At 40.4% G+C, this 21086-nt stretch overlaps 1 protein-coding gene across 1 annotated transcript; it reads left to right on the forward strand.

Moving 5' to 3' along the window:
• Positions 1-639: 639 nt before the first annotated feature.
• LOC117440986 (ceramide kinase-like) lies at positions 640-21080 on the forward strand (the record flags this gene model as incomplete). Its single annotated transcript, XM_034077186.2, has 10 exons — positions 640-765; positions 3881-3947; positions 6481-6626; positions 7587-7661; positions 9924-10076; positions 12582-12687; positions 14868-14947; positions 15917-16128; positions 16539-16753; positions 17596-21080. Coding segments are annotated over 10 exons (1268 nt in total), but the record flags the coding sequence as incomplete, so codon positions are not given.
• Between the last annotated feature and the right edge of the window lie 6 nt (positions 21081-21086).

Genomic DNA, 21086 nt, shown 5'->3' on the forward strand with positions numbered 1-21086 from the left:
ATGTGTCCCCTCTGTGGAAAGAGACTCTGAAAGTCTCAGGAACAAAGATTCTCTCTCTTTTTGATCCATTTCTATAAAAACCTGAAAATGAGCTGATCAGATGTTGGTCACTTTATGATGTCATAACGATGTATTGTCTTGTGTAACCATTAGCCAATCAGCAGCAAGGTAACCCCCCCCCCCCCCTTATCACCTGAATCTCCTCCTAGAGCTCCATTGAGTTCTTTGTAACCAAATGTCTCTCAGAGGGGCGTGGGGAGGGGCTCCTTGTTTTCATCTAAAGTAACAGACAGAGAATCAGCACTTTGGAAACAGAGGGGATTATGGGTAATGCTGCAATGATCTGGTCGGTGTTTCATCCAATCGGAGACAGGCTCTGGATATATCTGAGACCTGTGATATATTGATGGAAAACAGTATAATAGGGGACCTTTAAGATAAGATCGAACTTTGTTTATCCCCTTGGGAAAAGCGGCAACACAAGCTCAAAATGAAGATAAAATAGAATTCAAATACAAATAATAATAATACAGCAAAAATAAAGTAACTATTGAGAGAAGATATCACAGTAAACTGCTCATAACCAATTGCCCTTTGCGGGATTAATAAAGTTATTGATTGTTGTTGTTGTTGTTGCAGCCAGCAGACCCAAACAGCTGCTGGTCTACATCAACCCGTACAGCGGGAAGCAACACGGGAAACACATCTACGAGCAGAAGGTCGCCCCGCTGTTCGCCCTGGCTGGCGTCACCACGCACGTTATCGGTACGCATCATCACTTCCTGTCTTTGAGCTTCCTGTGTTAGTGATCAAGTATCTAACTCACTTCCTGTCTTTGAGCTTCCTGTGTTAGTGATCAAGTATCTAACTCACTTCCTGTCTTTGAGCTTCCTGTGTTAGAGATCAAGTATCTAACTCACTTCCTGTCTCTGAGCTTCCTGTGTTAGTGATCAAGTATCTAACTCACTTCCTGTCTTTGAGCTTCCTGTGTTAGTGATCAAGTATCTAACTCACTTCCTGTCTTTGAGCTTCCTGTGTTAGTGATCAAGCATCTAACTCACTTCCTGTCTCTGAGCTTCCTGTGTTAGTGATCAAGTATCTAACTCACTTCCTGTCTTTGAGCTTCCTGTGTTAGTGATCAAGTATCTAACTCACTTCCTGTCTTTGAGCTTCCTGTGTTAGTGATCAAGTATCTAACTCACTTCCTGTCTCTGAGCTTCCTGTGTTAGTGATCAAGTATCTAACTCACTTCCTGTCTTTGAGCTTCCTGTGTTAGTGATCAAGTATCTAACTCACTTCCTGTCTCTGAGCTTCCTGTGTTAGTGATCAAGTATCTAACTCACTTCCTGTCTTTGAGCTTCCTGTGTTAGTGATCAAGTATCTAACTCACTTCCTGTCTTTGAGCTTCCTGTGTTAGAGATCAAGGCCCTTTCTCATTTCTCGAACTCCCCTCCTCGACTCCCCTCCTCGACTCCTATCCTCGATACTTAGTCCCGCCCACAGGAGATGCGAGCGGAGGAGCCGAGGAGGGGAACCGAGGAGAGAGGAGGGGAAGCAGCAGGCGGTTAGAGAAATGAGAACTCGTCTCCTCTGAGCGGTCATATTAAAGAGACGTCCATTAATGATGACAGGAGGCAGCAGCCCTCTGTCTGATGGACAGATGTGTTCATGATGACTTATATATTTACTTTGATTCATTCACAGTGCGGTATAATGAGACAATAACAGGCTACAGATGCGGACACGCACACACACATATATGTATATATTTATATAAATATATACAATTTCAGAATCAAGCAGAGCACTCTCATAATAACGTAACACTATCAGAGACTGGATATATCCCCCCCCCCCCCCCCCTCTCCCCTCTCTGGTCGCTACAATGAGGGAAATAAATTACGGCCAAAAGTTGTATTTACAAGTATTACAAGTAAGCAGAGGACACCAACCCAACTGAGACCTGTCTGACCGCTGCATCTATGCACACACTGTACCACACACACCTACACACTGTACCACACACACCTACAGCTCCTAAAGCATAATGAGGCTACAGCCGTGGTGTATTTTATTGTGAAGCACTAAATGGTTTTAGAAAAATATCGACTCTTTGTTTGTAGATATCTACTAAACTAAAGCAAAAAGAGTAGGCCTGTTCTACTGAGTGATATATATTATACACACTGCTCTGCTTTCTGCACGGACCTCACAGCTGTTCTCACTGTAAACATCGCGTCGCGATGAAAGCAGTTAATAAAATAATATCCAGGGGATGCATGCAGAGCTGTCATTGGCTGAGATAAGTCCGGCCGTGCGTCACGAGTCTTTGAAACATCTCTGTTGCCGGAAATGCATCCACGAAGCAGCCGTGGAGGACCGTGGAGGACCCATCAGTGTATCCTCGGTTAGAGCTCCTCCAGAGAGCCTCCTCGATGCTCGATCCTCGGTCCTCGAAGTGCATTTAGAGAAATGAGACGTCCTTCAACATGGCGCGCTGACATTCATTTCCGGGTCGCTACCGGAGGACCGAGGAGTCGAGGAGTCGAGGAGGGGGATTTGATGAAATGAGAAAGGGCCCTAGTATCTAACTCACTTCCTGTCTTTGAGCTTCCTGTGTTAGTGATCAAGTATCTAACTCACTTCCTGTCTCTGAGCTTCCTGTGTTAGTGATCAAGTATCTAACTCACTTCCTGTGTTAGTGATCAAGTATCTAACTCACTTCCTGTCTCTGAGCTTCCTGTGTTAGTGATCAAGTATCTAACTCACTTCCTGTGTTAGTGATCAAGTATCTAACTCACTTCCTGTCTTTGAGCTTCCTGTGTTAGTGATCAAGTATCTAACTCACTTCCTGTCTCTGAGCCTCCTGTGTTAGTGATCAAGTATCTAACTCACTTCCTGTCTCTGAGCTTCCTGTGTTAGTGATCAAGTATCTAACTCACTTCCTGTGTTAGTGATCAAGTATCTAACTCACTTCCTGTCTTTGAGCTTCCTGTGTTAGTGATCAAGTATCTAACTCACTTCCTGTCTGAGCTTCCTGTGTTAGTGATCAAGTATCTAACTCACTTCCTGTCTTTGAGCTTCCTGTGTTAGTGATCAAGTATCTAACTCACTTCCTGTCTGAGCTTCCTGTGTTAGAGATCAAGTATCTAACTCACTTCCTGTCTCTGAGCTTCCTGTGTTAGTGATCAAGTATCTAACTCACTTCCTGTCTGAGCTTCCTGTGTTAGTGATCAAGTATCTAACTCACTTCCTGTCTCTGAGCTTCCTGTGTTAGTGATCAAGCATCTAACTCACTTCCTGTCTCTGAGCTTCCTGTGTTAGTGATCAAGCATCTAACTCACTTCCTGTCTCTGAGCTTCCTGTGTTGGTGATCAAGTATCTAACTCACTTCCTGTCTCTGAGCTTCCTGTGTTGGTGATCAAGTATCTAACTCACTTCCTGTCTCTGAGCTTCCTGTGTTAGTGATCAAGTATCTAACTCACTTCCTGTCTGAGCTTCCTGTGTTAGTGATCAAGTATCTAACTCACTTCCTGTCTCTGAGCTTCCTGTGTTAGTGATCAAGTATCTAACTCACTTCCTGTCTGAGCTTCCTGTGTTAGTGATCAAGTATCTAACTCACTTCCTGTCTCTGAGCTTCCTGTGTTAGTGATCAAGTATCTAACTCACTTCCTGTCTGAGCTTCCTGTGTTAGTGATCAAGTATCTAACTCACTTCCTGTCTCTGAGCTTCCTGTGTTAGTGATCAAGTATCTAACTCACTTCCTGTCTCTGAGCTTCCTGTGTTAGTGATCAAGTATCTAACTCACTTCCTGTCTCTGAGCTTCCTGTGTTAGTGATCAAGTATCTAACTCACTTCCTGTCTGTGTGTGTTGTCACAGTGACGGAGCACGCCAATTATGCAAGAGACCACCTGAGGACGGAGGCGGAGCTGAAGAAGTTTGACGGGTGAGAGTTCAGATCCTTCACAAAGAGAGCATGAAATACCGACAACATAAAAGCATTTTGGAGAAATGCATCCTATAGTGTTTCATCCAGAAAAATCTCCCAAGTCATTTTTATTTCCTGTTTCTTTTACAAAAACATCGTGACGACAATATCCGCTCCTTTGCTCTTTTAGTCGTGCTATTTTCTACTTGTTTGCCATTGTTGTTTTCACCACCAACACCTGGAGGATGCTTGCCCTCATACTTTGTCTAGATTGGCTCAATTTGACTGCGGTAGAAGATCTGCATATGGCGATAAGAGTACAACACGACCAGCAGCTCAATTCAGTCTACGCCGATATGCTGCCTCAAATTAATTTGTTTAGTCGTTGTTATGATAATGTTTGTCTGGCAATAGAGCACATGTTAATGGGGACACAAAAGTCACAAGCACTTATCTAGAAAGTATAGACAATTTGAACTGGAAGCACTTAGATGAAAACATATTCAAACTTATAAGTAGTGTTCAATTTAAGTGATTTCAGTTTAAACCTGACGTCTCTTTAGTTAAGAGGGCATGGTTTACATTTTGTTCAATGTTTATTCTCATTATCTTTTCTACCTAAGATCTTCCAGCATCAGGTATTTTGTGGAAAAACTAAACTAAATCTTAAGCAAATGGGTTCAAATGTAACACCAACGTATGATTTACCTGTGGAACTACCTTGTTATTAACCTTAGGAAACAATATAAATAAGATCCTATGTGAACACGGGTCCTAAGAGTTTAGTTCCTTTATAAGATATGGCACAAATCCGTCTGCTGCTGTCTTCTTTTATACTGCAGACTTTCTACACTTTGAGTGACAGTAAAACTACTGATTAGGCATAGAAATGTAAAAAGATTAAATTATATAACATCTCCTTTTTTATATAGCTCGAGTTAAGTATATTTGTTAAACAAAATACAGTCTCAAAACCTTTTAACATGCAACAAACGCTTTTTAGCCAAAGTCACTGTTTTTCTGTGGTTTTTATTATTATTTTTAAATGGTAAGAAGTAGTGGAGTACAAATACTTAGTTATTGTGCTTAAGTACATGTTTCTTGTATCATTACTTTTCTCTACTACTTATTTTTCTGACGACTTTTTACTTTGACTTCTTACATGTTGAACACACATACCTGTACTTTCTACTTCTTACAAGTTGAACACAACCTAACCTGGATATGTTTGAGTTAGCCGGTTGGCCTAATCCAGAACATACGCGCTCTCGCTAAACTGTACTACGACGCTGGTTATCAAGTGGATCGCTCAAGCCAGCCGTGTCCTATCTAGTTAGGTGCGCGTTCACATGAAAGGGGTGGTATCTGGAGCATTCGACCAATCACAAACATGGAGAATGGCACTGACAGCGCAGCGTCATACTTCCTGAATGAAAACTATAATATTAGACATATGAAGAAGTTAAACTTCAAACATCCAGGACTTAAACACTTGATCCAGGATCAAAGCCACAGAGCTGCACCTGCAAGGTGAATACAGCTGGTAACAGAACACGTGTTTGAATGCGTACATTAACAGGTTTATGATATCACTGCCCCGTCTAACACACGATCTGACTTCAATTACATTTGTCTCGAGTGTTTCGTCAACTTAATGTGTTGCTTAAAATAATACTTCTGCATACAGTATGTGACGCTGTGAGTGTTGCACGGCCAGATACGGCTCAGCTGACTCAGATCAGGAGATATGATACATTATGAAGTGATATGCCGCGGACTGTACTTAATGTACTCTGATCCGGTTACTTATGTTGTGGCCGATATTTAAGTAAGCTTTCTTAACGCTAATGTTATAATAGTCAGATTGCTCTGAAGATGGAGGTGATATTCTATTCATGTTCACGTTCACACAGTCGGTGATTTTTGCCGGCCGTCTTTCCTGCGACGGCAGCTTTTCTGTATTTCCTTTCTCCTGTAATATGACTTGATCGCTTTAAACTCCGCACACTGAGCTCTGATTGGTCAGCAGGCGGTGCTTTCACTGAGTTGAGCTCTTAGCCTGCAACCTAACCTGCTCCCGACCAGGTTAGCTGCTTAGCATAAGTTACCATGGAGATCTAGCCCGCTAAAAAGAGAACCAGCATCGTAGGAGCGGAAAGCCCGGAGTTTTCCCTGAATTTAGCCGCTAAGCGAAAATCCTGCTTCGTAGTATACTCCCCAGGTCTTCTCTAAAGAAGAGGGACCAATGGAAACGTTGTCATGTTGCCGTTGTTCAGCATGGAAACATTCATTAGCTAACAATGACATTATTGTTCTATTGATATAAAGGGAGGTCAGGTACTCTTTAAAACAGCTGCTAGTTATGGGTACTTTTTACTGAAGTACACTTCAAAGCCTCTTTACTTTTACTTGAGTAAAGACGTTTAGTCAGTACTTCTACTTTCACCAGAGTATTTTTAAACACGAGTATCTGTACTTCTACTCGAGTAAAGGATGTGTGTACTTTTGCCGTCTCTGTTGTTTTAACATCTCCCTTGGACCCTCGGCTCAGGGTGGTGTGTGTCGGGGGGGACGGCATGTTCAGCGAGATCATCCACGGGCTGATCTGGAGGTCGCAGGTCGACGGCGGCGTGGATCCAAACTGTGCCGACGAATCCCTGCTCCCCAGCTCGCTGCGCATCGGCATCATTCCTGCAGGTCAGAAGCACTGATTATCAAAAACACTGCTTTATTACGTTGTTCTTTTACCTTTTAGTTGATTTAAAATGCAAGGTTGAAAAGGTGCTTGGAAAAGCTCAATGAGCCCTTGAAACGGTTCCTAGGTTGATTTAATGTAGTCTGCAGTTTACAATTCTGATTGTTGGGTTTCTATGCATTCCTTTAGTTTAAACTGTCCTTACTGTTGCATGATACTCGTCTTTTCCCCACTCTAAGTCTGACTTCTCATGCTGCCAACTTAACATCGTGTAAAGCTGTTAGAAACCACAAAAACAAGAAAAATCAAACGCATAGAATTAAAAAGAACATTTTCAGAGCCTATTTAAGTGCCTTTTATGTGACGGTATAACGGCAGGGGCTGAATATTGGGGGCCGAAACAGTGAGGACATTATTCTAAAGTAATTATAATTGCCTGTTATCTCAAGAATTACAGACTCTGATCAATTAAATCTCTTTACCTCATGCAGTATAGGGAGAAATAGAATATAATTATTATTTAATGTCATTATGTACAATGAGATAAATGCTTCTCCCTTTCAAGGATGCCATCAAAACAAAAACATCACGACATAAGACAACAAAATACACGCAGCATACATACTTAGGAATAAAGGAATAAAGAGTAAAGTGCAGTAATTATTTCCAGGAGTATAAAAATAAAATCTGTAATAAATAATAATAATAGTGTGTATTTATAATAATAATGATGTATATGTACAGAGTCACATTGATTATGGTTCTCTGCAGAACTTAAAGCCTCAGTTTTTCTCGGCTTGTCTCTACACGATGTATAACTGACAGACTTTGAGGCTCCGATTCAGAATGCTGCATGAACTTTGACATTTGAGACAGCGGTCAGCCAATCAAAAGAGCAGGATATCTTTAAATATAGGCTACTTTCTGACTTGAACGTTGTACCATATGTGTGTGTGTTTCAGGTTCGACAGACTGCATCTGCTTCGCCACTGTGGGCAGCAACGACCCCGTGACCTCTGCGCTGCACATCATCGTGGGTCAGTCACTACACATCAACTAAAACATAAAGTCATTTCAGTTCGTTTCAATGTTTTATACAGGACTAAAGACTGATGAGGGTCAAAGGCCCAAAGGCTCCTCCTATAGGGGACAATAAATTAGCCATTATGGATAATATCACACAAATAAAGACGCTTTTTGTTTGCTTTGTGGCTTACATTGCACATTCACATGCTTTAGATTCATAAATGTCTCATAAATATTGTCAGTCAACATGCACAACTCAAATTTAAGAGCTTCAATGATGAGTCAATTAATAGAAAATCAGCTCGTTTGATTATCTAAAAATAGTTTACGTACGACATTGGGTTAATTAAATAATCTCATAAAAAAATTGAGAAAAAAGTCAGAAGATGAATTGATGAGCATATCTGCAAACACAATACAGAGGAATTGGTCTTGTTTTTAAGATTGCGAAAATAAATGTATATGACGAATATATATGTTTAATAATGAGACTTTATATACAGTACATACCGTGTCCATTTCTTTAGAACTTAAAATCATCTAATCTTTTCTTCAACACATTATTTTTTCCTCACCCTTTTCATGTTATCAAAGATTAAATTGTGTGTTAACCCTCCGGTATCACTGTGGACGTTTTTGTCCATACTGTATGGGTCATTTTTCCCATATGGACAAAAACGTCCACAGTGATACTGCTGATACCACTCTTCCACATCCATACCAACACACCGACATCATATTAGTTGCAAACATGTATTCCAATGGCTCTCAGGGCCCCATTATACAACAGGCAAAGAAACCAAGAAATGACAAGCATGTAATTCAATGGTAAAATGTCACATCTGGTCATATACAGTAAAAAGGACAAATTGAACTATTTTCCTCCAATATAAAACCCTGACATTACAAAATGCATGATTTTATACCAGTATGGCGGAGAGATCAATATATGTGGTTATAATGGGAGTGGCTAATGTGTGACTTTTTTGTTTAATCTGATACTGTACAAAAACTAATAATCCACCAAAATCAATGTTGTTGCTAATCTTTGACATATCCAAGACTATGATAAAAAAAAAAGCAGACCCCCCCCCCCCCCCCCCAACATTTATTATATGGAAAATAACTGCCTTTTTGTGCATGTTTTTCATAGAAAACGCAAATTCATGTTTTCAATCTGGGAGTTCAAGGGTTAAAATCCTGAACATAATTTAACATGTGGTATTTTTTATCAGGACTGAAGTTGATTGAAAGATTTAACCCCAACAAGTTAAAAAAAATATTAATCTGTTTGGAAGTGGACATTTTTGTCCCGAATGACTAATTTGTAACTTTTTTGTTCAATCTGATTTTGTGCAAAAACTAATAATGCAAATCTGTATTTTTTGGAAAATAACTGTTTTCATCTTATAAAAAACCCCAGCGGTTTCATGTATTCAAAATGGCATTTAAAGGGTTAAAATCCTGAAAATGATTACATTTTTGGTATTTTCTATTAGGGCGGAAGTTGCTTTAAAGATTGAACCCAAAGAAGTTGTGAATAAAACCTTTTAATATAATGTTTTTATCAAAGTATTTTGCAGTGGACATTTTTTACATCATAAAGTGGCCAAAATCTGATCAGCTCATTTTCAGACAGGTTTCTATAGAAATGAATCAAAAAGAGAGAGAATCTTTGTTCCTGAAACTTTCAGAGTCTCTTTCCACAGAGGGGACACATGTTGATGTAGAAGAGACATGAAGAAGAGGGGACACATGTTGATGTAGAAGAGACATGAAGAAGAGGGGACACATGTTGATGTAGAAGAGACATGGAGAAGAGGGGACACATGTTGATGTAGAAGAGACGTGAAGAAGAGGGGACACATGTTGATGTAGAAGAGACATGAAGAAGAGGGGACACATGTTGATGTAGAAGAGACATGAAGAAGAGGGGACACATGTTGATGTAGAAGAGACATGGAGAAGAGGGGACACATGTTGATGTAGAAGAGACGTGAAGAAGAGGGGACACATGTTGATGTAGAAGAGACATGAAGAAGAGGGGACACATGTTGATGTAGAAGAGACATGAAGAAGAGGGGACACATGTTGATGTAGAAGAGACATGAAGAAGAGGGGACACATGTTGATGTAGAAGAGACATGAAGAAGAGGGGACACATGTTGATGTAGAAGAGACATGAAGAAGTGGATTTTGCACAATAGGTGACCTTTAATATATTAATGTGTGTGTGTGTGTGTGTGTGTGTGTGTGTGTGTGTGTGTATGTAGGAGACTCTCAGCCGATGGACGTGTGCTCGGTTCACCACAACAACACCTTCCTGCGGTACTCCGTCTCGCTGCTTGGATACGGTTTCTACGGCGACGTGCTAACTGACAGCGAGAGGAAGAGATGGATGGGACCGGCGAGATACGACCTCTCAGGTAGAAATGCTTTTCCTTTGATTAAATACCTGTATTAGAGATGTCCCGATCACGTGATCGGGGATCGGAGCCGATCACGTGATTTTCCAAAAATCGGGGATCGGGAGAAAAAAATCGGGGATCGGGATTTACATTTTTTTTTTTTTTATAAAATATATTTTTTTATTTAATGTTACAAAACAAAAATGAAAATGTTCACATCTTAAAGTCATCCTGAGGACTTAGTTTTGGTTTAAAATTACACAACATCATGTACGTGTTTCTTCTCTTGGGCTTGTTTTCAGACCTGGTTGCTTATTTCTCTCAAAGCTGGCAACAGAGTGGGTGCAGTGTCTAATAGTAGCAGTAAGCTAACGAGAGGCTACGTCCAGCTGGTGACTCGGGAGTCAGGACAGAGAAAATGTCGGGAGTTTGGAAGTATTATAAAATTGAAAGCGAAGGCAGTGTACAGTAACAGCCAGATGCAATGTTTGCAAGGCAGAGGTTCCGCGTGGTGGAAAGAACAGAGCTACGTTCAACACGACCAATCTAATACGCCACCTGAGAAACAAACACCAACAACAACACGGCGAGTACACAGCGGCCACTCAGGGAACGGCACTGAAACAACCGACACTTTCAGAGACTTTCAAAAGGAAAGAGAAACTGCCCCAGAACAGTGAAAAGGCCAACACAATAACAGCCAAGATAGCTGACTTCATCGCGTTGGATGACCAGCCGTTATCTGTTACCTTTTTTTTCTCTTAATGCATTGCATAAAGATCGGATCGGGAAAAATCGGTATCGGTAGATTGTCAAAATCAAATGATCGGAATCGGATCGGGAGCAAAAAAAGGTGATCGGGACATCCCTAACCTGTATGTTAACTCAGTGAGACAGCATTCGGATTGTTTATGTCCATATGTCTTCCAGGGGGGTACACTGCGAAGCAGGATTTTCGCTTAGCCGCCTAAATTCAGGGAAAACTCCGGCTTTCCGGTCATCCGAAGCTGGTTCTCTTTTTAGCAGGCTAGATCTCCATGGTAATATATGCTAAGCAGCTAACCTGGTCGGGACCAGGTTAGGTTGCAGGCTAAGAGCTCAACTCAGTGAAAGCACCACCTGCTGACCAATCAGAGCTCAGTGTGCGGAGTTTAAAGCGATCAAGTCATATTACAGGAGAAAGGAAATACAGAAAAGCTGCCGTCGCAGGAAAGACGGCCGGCAAAAATCACCGACTGTGTGAACGTGAACATGAATAGAATATCACCTCCATCTTCAGAGCAATCTGACTATTATAACATTAGCGTTAAGAAAGCTTACTTAAATATCGGCCACAACATAAGTAACCGGATCAGAGTACATTAAGTACAGTCCGCGGCATATCACTTCATAATGTATCATATATCTCCTTATCTGAGTCAGCTAAGCCGTATCTGGCCGTGCAGCACTCACAGTGTCACATACTGTATGCAGAAGTATTATTTTAAGCAACACATTAAGTTGACGAAACACTCGAGACAAATGTAATTAAAGTCAGATCGTGTCTTAGACGGGGCAGTGATATCATAAACCTGTTAATGTACGCATTCAACCACTTTTTCTTTTAGCAGCTGTGTTCACCTTGCAGGTGCAGCTCTGTGGCTTTGATCCTGGATAAAGTGTTTAAGTCATGGATGTTTAAAGTTTAACTTCTTCATTTTTGACTAGTATTAACGTTCACTTTTCATTCAGGAAGTATGACGCTGCGCTGTCAGTGCGCTTCTCCATGTTTGTGATTGGTCGAATGCTCCAGATACCACCCCTTTCATGTGAACGCGCACCTAACTAGATAGGACACGGCTGGCTTGAGCGATCCACTTGATAACCAGCGTCGTAGTACAGTTTAGCGACAGCGCGTATGTTTTGGATTAGGCCAACCGGCTAACTCAAACATATCCAGGTTAGGTTGAACCAGCTTCGTAGTATAGGCCCCTGGTGTGGAGGATATTCTTAAGAGAAACTGATAAATGATTAATGGACAAAGTTTGTCTTTTGTTATATGTAATAAAGAAAGTGAAATCGATCCCAAATGCAGGGACAGAGCTACTTCATCCTCAGAGAATCGAGAAGTTCTGCACCCCGAACACAGCTTGCAGTCACATTCTATAGAGAATACCCTAACCCCCCAACTGGTCCCACCCTTAAATGCTCTTGGACAGTCTCTAAACATCCCCACCATTGCACCATACAACCTCCCAGTCCTTAACCCTTTGCATATCCCCCTTGTACACTTCCTTTTGCCCTCCTGACATTAAATCCTTAACATATGTCTCTGTTAAACACATATAATACAAGACTAATTGAACAGTGTAAAAGGCAGTCAGAGTATATGTTTTAAATGATTATATGATCATTTGACAAATGGCAATACATTTGATTCAGATTCTAGTAAAGAACACTTGTGATCACAGATTATATTGCATCGCCACACACACAGGGAGTTTCCATCATTGATCTCCCTTGATGTCGCTCTGACTCCTGCAGGTGTGAAGATGTTCCTGACTCATCATTACTACGAAGGCACGGTGTCCTACCTGCCGGCCAGAGGCCTCATGGGAACTCCAAGGGACGCTAGCAGGTGTCGATCCGGGTGAGAGAGATTCAAAGATTCGAAGGTTTTATTGTTTTTATTGTCATATGCATCACATTAATGCACACAGTGGACAACAATACATATTGTTTCTTTTTTTTTATTACTGCCGATTCTTATTCCATATTTTATTCCATTTCTATGTAAATAGTAAATAGTTATATTTTTGATTATTTTTTATATTTTTCTAGTTTTCTATCTGTTTTTAAAAGAACAGAATATGAAATTAAACTAGAGAATGCAATTCCTGAAGAAATTGCTAGTGGGAATGCTTTATGCTGAAAAGCTGACGCTAAACTGCTATGCTGAAATGTAATGTGTAAGAAGAAAGTGAATCATTTAGATTGAAATGAAATGTGTAAGAAGAAAGTGAAGAATTTAGATTGAAATGAAATGTGTAAGAAGAAAGTGAAGAATTTAGATTGAAATGATACATGAACACTGGGGGCTTGAATGTGTGATGAGAGAAGAAAAGAAAGTAAAAAGGCTTGGAAAAGCAGCAGAATAATTGAACTGCAAACTTCTGAACAAAGTTGATTGTGAATGATCTGTCACCATGGCAACGGCATTTGATGACACCCCATAATACGCTTAGATGCATTGATGGCTGCATCGTTACCAAACCTGTGAAGTCTTGGGCTGTTTGGAGTATTTTCACTGAAGTTATGAGAAAACAGTGTTTCCAGGCGAGCATTTTGTTGCCATGGTAACGGCAATTGAAGAAATCTCAAAACTGTCCCGAAGATGTATGTCCATTGGACTTATAGCGACATCTTGTTTTACAGCAAGGGATGCGTTTCCATGGAAACGGCATATGGTGAGATCTCAGATTTGGTATAGTGCTGTTGACGCATGGACCGGTGATATACAAGTGAAGATTGGGGGACGATTGGACCGTGTCCATTGGACTTACAGCCACATCCTGTTTCATGGCTAGTTGTCTGTCGCCATGGCAACGGCATTTGAAGACACCCCATAATATGCTTAGATGCGTTGATGGCTGCATCGTTATCAAACCTGTGAAGTTCTGGGCTGTTAGGAAAATGTTCACTGAAGTTATGAGAGAACCGTGTTTCAAGGCGAGCATTGTGTTGCCATGGCAACGGCATTTGAAGAAATCTCAAAACTGTTCCGAAGATGTCTTCACAGCTGGACTGTTGAAGTCTGCTGCATGTCAGTTGGAGTGATGACATCATCGTGTTCCATTACACAGGTGTTTATATTTGAGCTAATGAGGTGCCGACTTCAAAGGCTTCATTGTTCTGAATGAGAGATGAACCTCTTACATGTGAACGTTTTGTGGAAGAACCGTAACAGATATCTATGAAATTTCAAAACGAGAAGCATGTCAAGGAAGTTGAGTATCTGAAGTGTAATTTTTGTGTAGTTTCGGGTTAATAATGTGGCCTTTTTCAGTGTGCGAAAAAGTACACGTCCCACCGTCCGGGACGTGTTATTTACAATATCGGACAAGTAGATCTTTCAATTGACTTGTCCGGCGGACAAGTGACGTTTTTCGCCCCGATGTATTGACAAATTATTGATACATTCAGTTTACAAAAGGCAGAACTCATTCGCAAATTGTCCGTGTCCGCCATTGTTCGTTTAGAAATGTTAGTTTCGGTTCTGCATGTCGATTCCTAAGGAAATGCATCTCGCCGCTTTCTGTACAGTTAGACGGGGGCTGGGCGGGGCGGAGCGGGAAGTGTAGCACAGTGGCCGGGTTGGGAAGCAACACTCGGTTCCGAGTAGGAACAAATAACAATTGTCCGGTCCCGGGATTAATAAGAGTTGTGAGGAGGGGAGGCGAGGCCGAGCCCCGCGGACCGCAGCTCTCTCTATGCTCCGTATCAGCTGATCGCTGCACGGTGCAGCTGAGGAGTTAAGATTGGCTTTAACCAATGTTTGAAAATGAATTCTTCATATATGATAAATGAGAGGTAACATTTTATTTATGGTATTATTTCCACATATTTCTCTCCATTCTTCCTTCTGCCAACGGTGTCGCAGTTTCTCGTCTCTCCCGTTTTTGTGCGTAGTGCGTACGCATGGGTTAGAGTTAGGTACGCCATTTTTTGAGCGTATATCCCTTTTATAAATGAGGCCCCTGGTTATGTTTTGAAGACAATTGTTTTGTTCATCTTTTTTTAAATAACATCCATGTGTTTGTACATTTCCAGATGTGTAATTTGTCAGCACAACGGGAGGCTAATTTCCAAGAAAGCTGAGAGGTATCAAATGGATGAAGAAACAGACCGCGGTGAGTCCACACATTTATAATCCATAGCTTCTTAAATACAGAAAGTTACTGAACTGTTTTCAGGTCTAGATATACCTGTCAAAACAATTGATTTTGCCTGGAAGAAACAAAGGAGAAACTTTGCTTCTTTAGTCATTTGAAGTATTTAAATAAACCTTACAAGATGCCCTGAGTTGTCTTTTCTGAAAATAAAAGTGGTCCATGAGTGGAGCCCTGGGGTACCGATAAAAATATTTATAGAATACCTTATTTTTTGCCTTTTGTGGTTTGATATAGGTTTTTAGTGCATGTAAATGGTCTGTAAGGGCTAAAATCCTTCCAAAGGGAGCTTTTCACAGGCAATTTGAGACAAATAAAGCATTTTCTGAACATTGAAGCAGGGCGGGAACTTTAGGATGTTAGCCTCTGCAGACCATTTACATGCATACAAACTTATCTAACATATTACAGGAAAGGGCAACCCCCAAAAAGCTGAATAGGGCCTCTTTAAGATGAATTCATTGGCTTTTGGTTTTCTTCTCCATATCGGTATCTGATTGGTCTTCTAGTCATGTTAGATACTACAAAATGTAGTTATTGTTGACTATGATTGACCTCCTGAAACGTAGTGTCTTTTAAATATGAAATGTTTCGTTAAGTAAAGCCAATAACCTCGTTAAAACTTATACCAAAGATATTAAGTCATGAGGCTTTTGGCAGCGTTAAAAGGACGACGGCTCAAATCTGTCTTTTTATGTTAAACACCTGGACCTTTTTAAAGAACATCCATAACATTTATCTGTTTGCAACTTACAAATAATTGTTCTATTATATATATATATATATATATATATATATATTACAATGACTTATCTGTTTTATTGTGGTGCACTGTTGGAGGAGCCTGTGACCTAAGATTTTCATTGACATATCTACACTGTAGCTTTGTACAAATGTCAATAAAAGCCTTGAATCCTTGTGGGGTTTTAGTTTCAGAAGGTGAAGGCGAGTGGAAGACGATTCGTGGGAAGTTTCTGGCGATAAACGCTGCCAGTATGAGCTGTGCGTGTCCTCGCAGCCCCAAAGGACTCTCGCCTGCCGCTCACCTGGCCGACGGCACCACCGACCTCATCCTGGTGCGGAAATGTTCCCGCTTCGACTTCCTCAGACACCTCCTACGACACACCAGCAAAGACGACCAGGTGACACATTATGTGACCTCTCATCAGATTGCATCTTTGTTTGTTGTTTTGAGCGTAAACACTTTTCCAAGTATTAACGCAATCTTTACCTTGCAGAAGTGCATTGCTTGAGAGATGGGGTTTTTTGTCGGACTTTTGGACTATTTGGTCATTAGGGCTTTTCTCTGACTTATGGGTCTATTGACTCCGACTCTGAGAAGCCAAAGAAACTTACATATTAACTTTAAACAAGCCAAACCATTCAAAGTGCTGGTGAATTAGTCTCAAATGGGCTAAACTCTTTTAAGGGCCCTATTTCAGGTGTATATCAGTATGTAGTGTCTCTAATGTGACATGTCTCCATGCTTTAATAAATACAACTTGATTTGATTTATGTGCTGCCTGCTTCTCCTTCTTCCTTTGCTTCCCAGTTTGACCTGAACTTTGTTGAGGTCCACCGGGTACGGCGTTTCTGCTTCACCCCCCGTCACTGCCAGAGCGACTCGGACCTGGACCTGCGGGAGAACGGGAAGCACCAGATCTTCGGCCAGATCTGCAGAAACCACCCGGCCTGCGGCTGTGCGCCGGCCTACAGCAGCTGGAACTGCGACGGCGAAATCCTGACACACACGGCCATCGATGTCAGGTACCACCACCCACTGGGAGCCTTTTCAAATGATAAAATAAAAAATAGAGTCAACGCTGTTAGGCTTCAATAGCATGTCCTTTTTTCTAGCCAGTCAAAGTCGACTTTATTGTCAATCTTTCAATTTGTGTGTACAGACAGAGAGATCAAAATGCCGTTTCCCACAATCCTGAAAACAAAATATATATAAAAACATGTATACAAATATGTATATCCTATATATACACAATCAACAGACACATTTATACATACAGTGGAAAAGATACTATCGAAATTACACATTTAAATGATTATTTTACTAATGTTGTCCCACATGGCCATCAATATCAGGTACCACCACCCACTGGGAGCCTTTTTGAAGTTGATACTTCCAAATATTTTAAAACAAAAATGAGAGTTAAGGCTGTTAGGCTTCAATAGCATGTCCTTATTTTTAGCTGGTGAAAAACATACCATCTAAATGACACATTTAAATAATTATTTTACAAATGTGCATGTGCAGATTTCTCCTAAATGCACCAACAGTTAGAACTGTATATAATGCCCCATTTTCAAGTTTTCTAACACAATATGTTAAGATAACTGTGCTATTAAAGATAATCAACTATGGAGGTGTCATAGTGAGATTTTTTCAATAACACTTTTCACCTTTTGTAAAGTGTTAACAATACATACCTTTTTAGCCAGACCATTAGTATAACAGACCCCTTTAATAATAACATTTCTGAAAACTTGTAATACAACAAAATGGTTTTAACTGGAAGTCATTAACTGGGGAAGTTGTATGTAGATATCTATTAGTTAACATATGTACGCCTTCTCTTTTTGTGTTGTTCTCCCAGAGTGCACAGCAACTTGATCAAGCTGTTTGCACGAGGGATCGAGGAGCCGACTGTGTTTGACGATCTGACCAACCCTTGTGCAATATGAGCCCCGTCAGCACCTGTCAGAAACTGGACTCCACTTCCTGTATCCAGCCCTCGTATCATGTGACACTTCAGGATTCAACGACTCAGCAAAGAGTTGGTCTGTTACTCGACAAAAAAAGAAATGAGGGAAGGAGAAACGTTACTTTCTGAAAGGTCAAATATTCCTCACAGACAGGAAGGGAAGTGTAGTTTCCTTAAAATGCCAAGACCAGCTTTAAATATTTTCTCTGAACACTAGCAGCTGATTTAGAGTAAGGTTGAATGGCTGCCGGGTGTCTGGCCCCTGGTTTATTTTCAGTGCTGCCTTGTTATGATATATTTTCATAGTAATCCTCTGATTGTGACTTAGTTTTGTTACCCTAAGTGTTTCTCTGTGTGACTTCAGAGCTGGCTAAAATACCTCTGACTTATTGTGGGCCACATTAACTTGAACTCATCCTTGTACTTTGAGCCTTTTGGCTCTGACTCGTCTAACTGTTGAGGTCTTTAAGGCTGCAACTAAATAATAATTGTCATTATCCATTATTCTGCTGGTTATTTTCTAGATTTGTTGATTGATCACTCAGAACATTTGAGAAAAATGCCTTTGCAGTTTCTCAAAAAGTCTTCAATGTCTTGTATTGTCAGTAAACAACCCAAAGATATTCACTACAACCTAAAACAGAGGAAAAACTCCATTTCTAAGAGGCCGGAAATGGCATTTTCTGACATTATCGTACTAAGAAATTACCTTCTTATTTATAAATTGATGAATCGACTTTCTAAATATATATTTCTTATGGACTTTCCTTAATTGTCTGAGTCAACTCATCTTCATATAGAATTAAGTTGCTCATTTTTTTCTTTTGACTTGTTTTGTTTGTGGCCCCCTCTGAATCTCCTCTTTTACTACCCTAAATAAGACTGCAAACTCCTTAGACTCAAATACTCTGTTGACTTATATCAATATTTAATCAAATCAAACTATTGAAATCTGATATAGAGGTGTTTTTTTCTATTATCCCAGAGTTTTTTTATTGAGCTTATTTGAAGTTGTTACAGAAATATATTGGCTTTTTTTGCACATTTACATTTAATTTGAAGTGATCCTGGATTTGGAAATATCTCTTACATGTTTTACGGATGCCAGACACCCGCCGGTCATGTGATCATTCGGGGTCAGAGGTTAATTCACATTCTTGAAAAGTAGAAAGTAAATCCCCTTCACATGGTCAGTACTTGTGGGGGTAAAAGAGGGGATTTATTCTCACGTCTTTAGTTCCTGAGTTATGAGAAGATAACTTCCACATCATGCTTCTCGATCAGAGCCAATAGATTTTCCTCCAGTCCGAACCGGAACTCAATCGTACTATGAAATGGTATTTTTGCTTAAACTCCCAGCAATTTAGAAACCCTGATTTAGTCAACCTGGTCGTGGCTGAGAAAGCTGAACAGTGCACTCAAGTGTTTTCAATCTTCCATTTCTGCTCGATATGCAATGAAGCGTAGTAAACACAGGAAAGACCTGCTTTAACAATATTTCACTCAAACTGTCTTCAAGTCAGCTGGACATGTAGCTTCAATCTATTCTCGGTGCAACATTATGTTTTAAACATACTCTGTCAGGTTTATTTTGTTTTGTAAAACCTCAAGTTAGTCATCTGAATCTTCCACAAAAATCACTTACCTATGGTGGCCGACAGGTGCAAACACGCTTAAACGGTCATATACCAATCCATTGGGAGAAACATGTTGCAGTTTATAAAACGATGCAATTTAAAAAATCACCACTGTGCCAAAACACTTGCCATTGAAGAACATCCTCTCCAACTTTCCAACACAACAGTGAGTTGGCAAACTTTAAAGTCCCAGAATGTCAACTAGCACACTGCTTTGTTTCGGACTGGTCTCTATTTTTAAATATTTATCCACAAATGTCCCCTCCATTGAATCGCACTGGGAAAAATGCTGATTTTTTTTCACACAAAATCTTAATAATTAATGTTATTGCATTAGTGGAAGATTCAGATTATTGATTTAAGGTTTTGTGAATTCTGGTTTTGTTGAAGAAAGACAATTGTAAAGGCCAGTGTTGATATTCCACCATCTGCTCACGAAAAACCTGATCAAAGAATTTTTCGATTTTTGATTGGACGCTAACAGCAGACGGCTCTTAGCATGTTGTAGCCTGATGTTGACTGCCTCTGTAATGTTAGGACATTTTTTAGGAAATACAGTCAAAATACACGCATCAGCATTATGATCTTTACTTATGTTATTCATTATGAAGTTGCATTTTCTTCCCATTGAGCCTCAGGACCGTCATGTCCCTTTCGTCCACACAGATCATGATAAAAATACATGTTCTCATTCCTGCGTTCGAGAGGATGATCCCTTTTTAGATTTGTATGATCCCATGACCTTTCCGTAAGCCCCACCCTGAGGACAGATGGTCAATTTCAGACCTTTTTGGACAAAAACGTTATGCCAATGTGTTATTGTCACCAGCTATGTGTACCTTTTTAGAGGGGCAAATCATACCAGCATACTTTCATGTTCGAATACATGGTTGGCCATTTATAGCTCCACTAAAAGCTCTAGACCACCAGGATGTTGTTAATAAAAGTTGCAACTTGGAGGGAAGATTGTAATTTAAAAATAAAATAAATCAATATAAAACTGACCGAGTTCAAGATGGATTAAATGGAAACGATTTAGACTTTGACTGGACAGAAAGTGGAGTATCAGCACTGGACTCTCGGACTGTAGACGCTGTTTTTGTTTTTTGTGTTTCTTCTTGTGTTGTTGACAAGCAATCCTGTTTCCTCTCTGCTGACGTCGAGCCGGACTCAAACTGATGGAGGAGGGAACCCGTAGCAGCAGCCAATCAGCTCTCTCTCAATCCTCACAATCTGACCAAATACCAGCCGGGGTTTAAACATGTAGCTGTCTGCTCATGACAATTTCAGCTCAGCCTAGAGGTCTTCACAGGTCCAACACCTTGGATCCAATGAAAAAAGTAATGCATTCATTCTCAAGCAACAACAGGCTGGATTTAAAGGGGGCCGTCAGAACTTATCTGATAAAACCTAGAGGATATTAAGAGGGCGTAACGAGAATACAACAGGGCTCTGATTAGACCGATTACAATGTTAGCGAGAACCGAGAGGACCTGTGAAGACCTTTAGCTGCGCCACCATGTTGGTTTATCTCCTAACGTTGTATTGATGTACAATCAGTCTGAAGGTTTGCTGTAAAACCTCCAAACAACAAACCAAATGTACAAACCGAGGTCGACTGATGACAGATAACTGAGGTGGATTTTAAAAGGAGGATACAATTATGTATCAACATTTTGCGGGCTGTTATTATAAATTCAATGTGTTTGTGCTTCAGTATTATATAGTGCAATCCTGAAACTGACA

The sequence above is a fragment of the Pseudochaenichthys georgianus genome, unplaced genomic scaffold (genome assembly GCF_902827115.2).
Source record: "Pseudochaenichthys georgianus unplaced genomic scaffold, fPseGeo1.2 scaffold_1371_arrow_ctg1, whole genome shotgun sequence".
NCBI lineage: Eukaryota > Metazoa > Chordata > Actinopteri > Perciformes > Channichthyidae > Pseudochaenichthys > Pseudochaenichthys georgianus.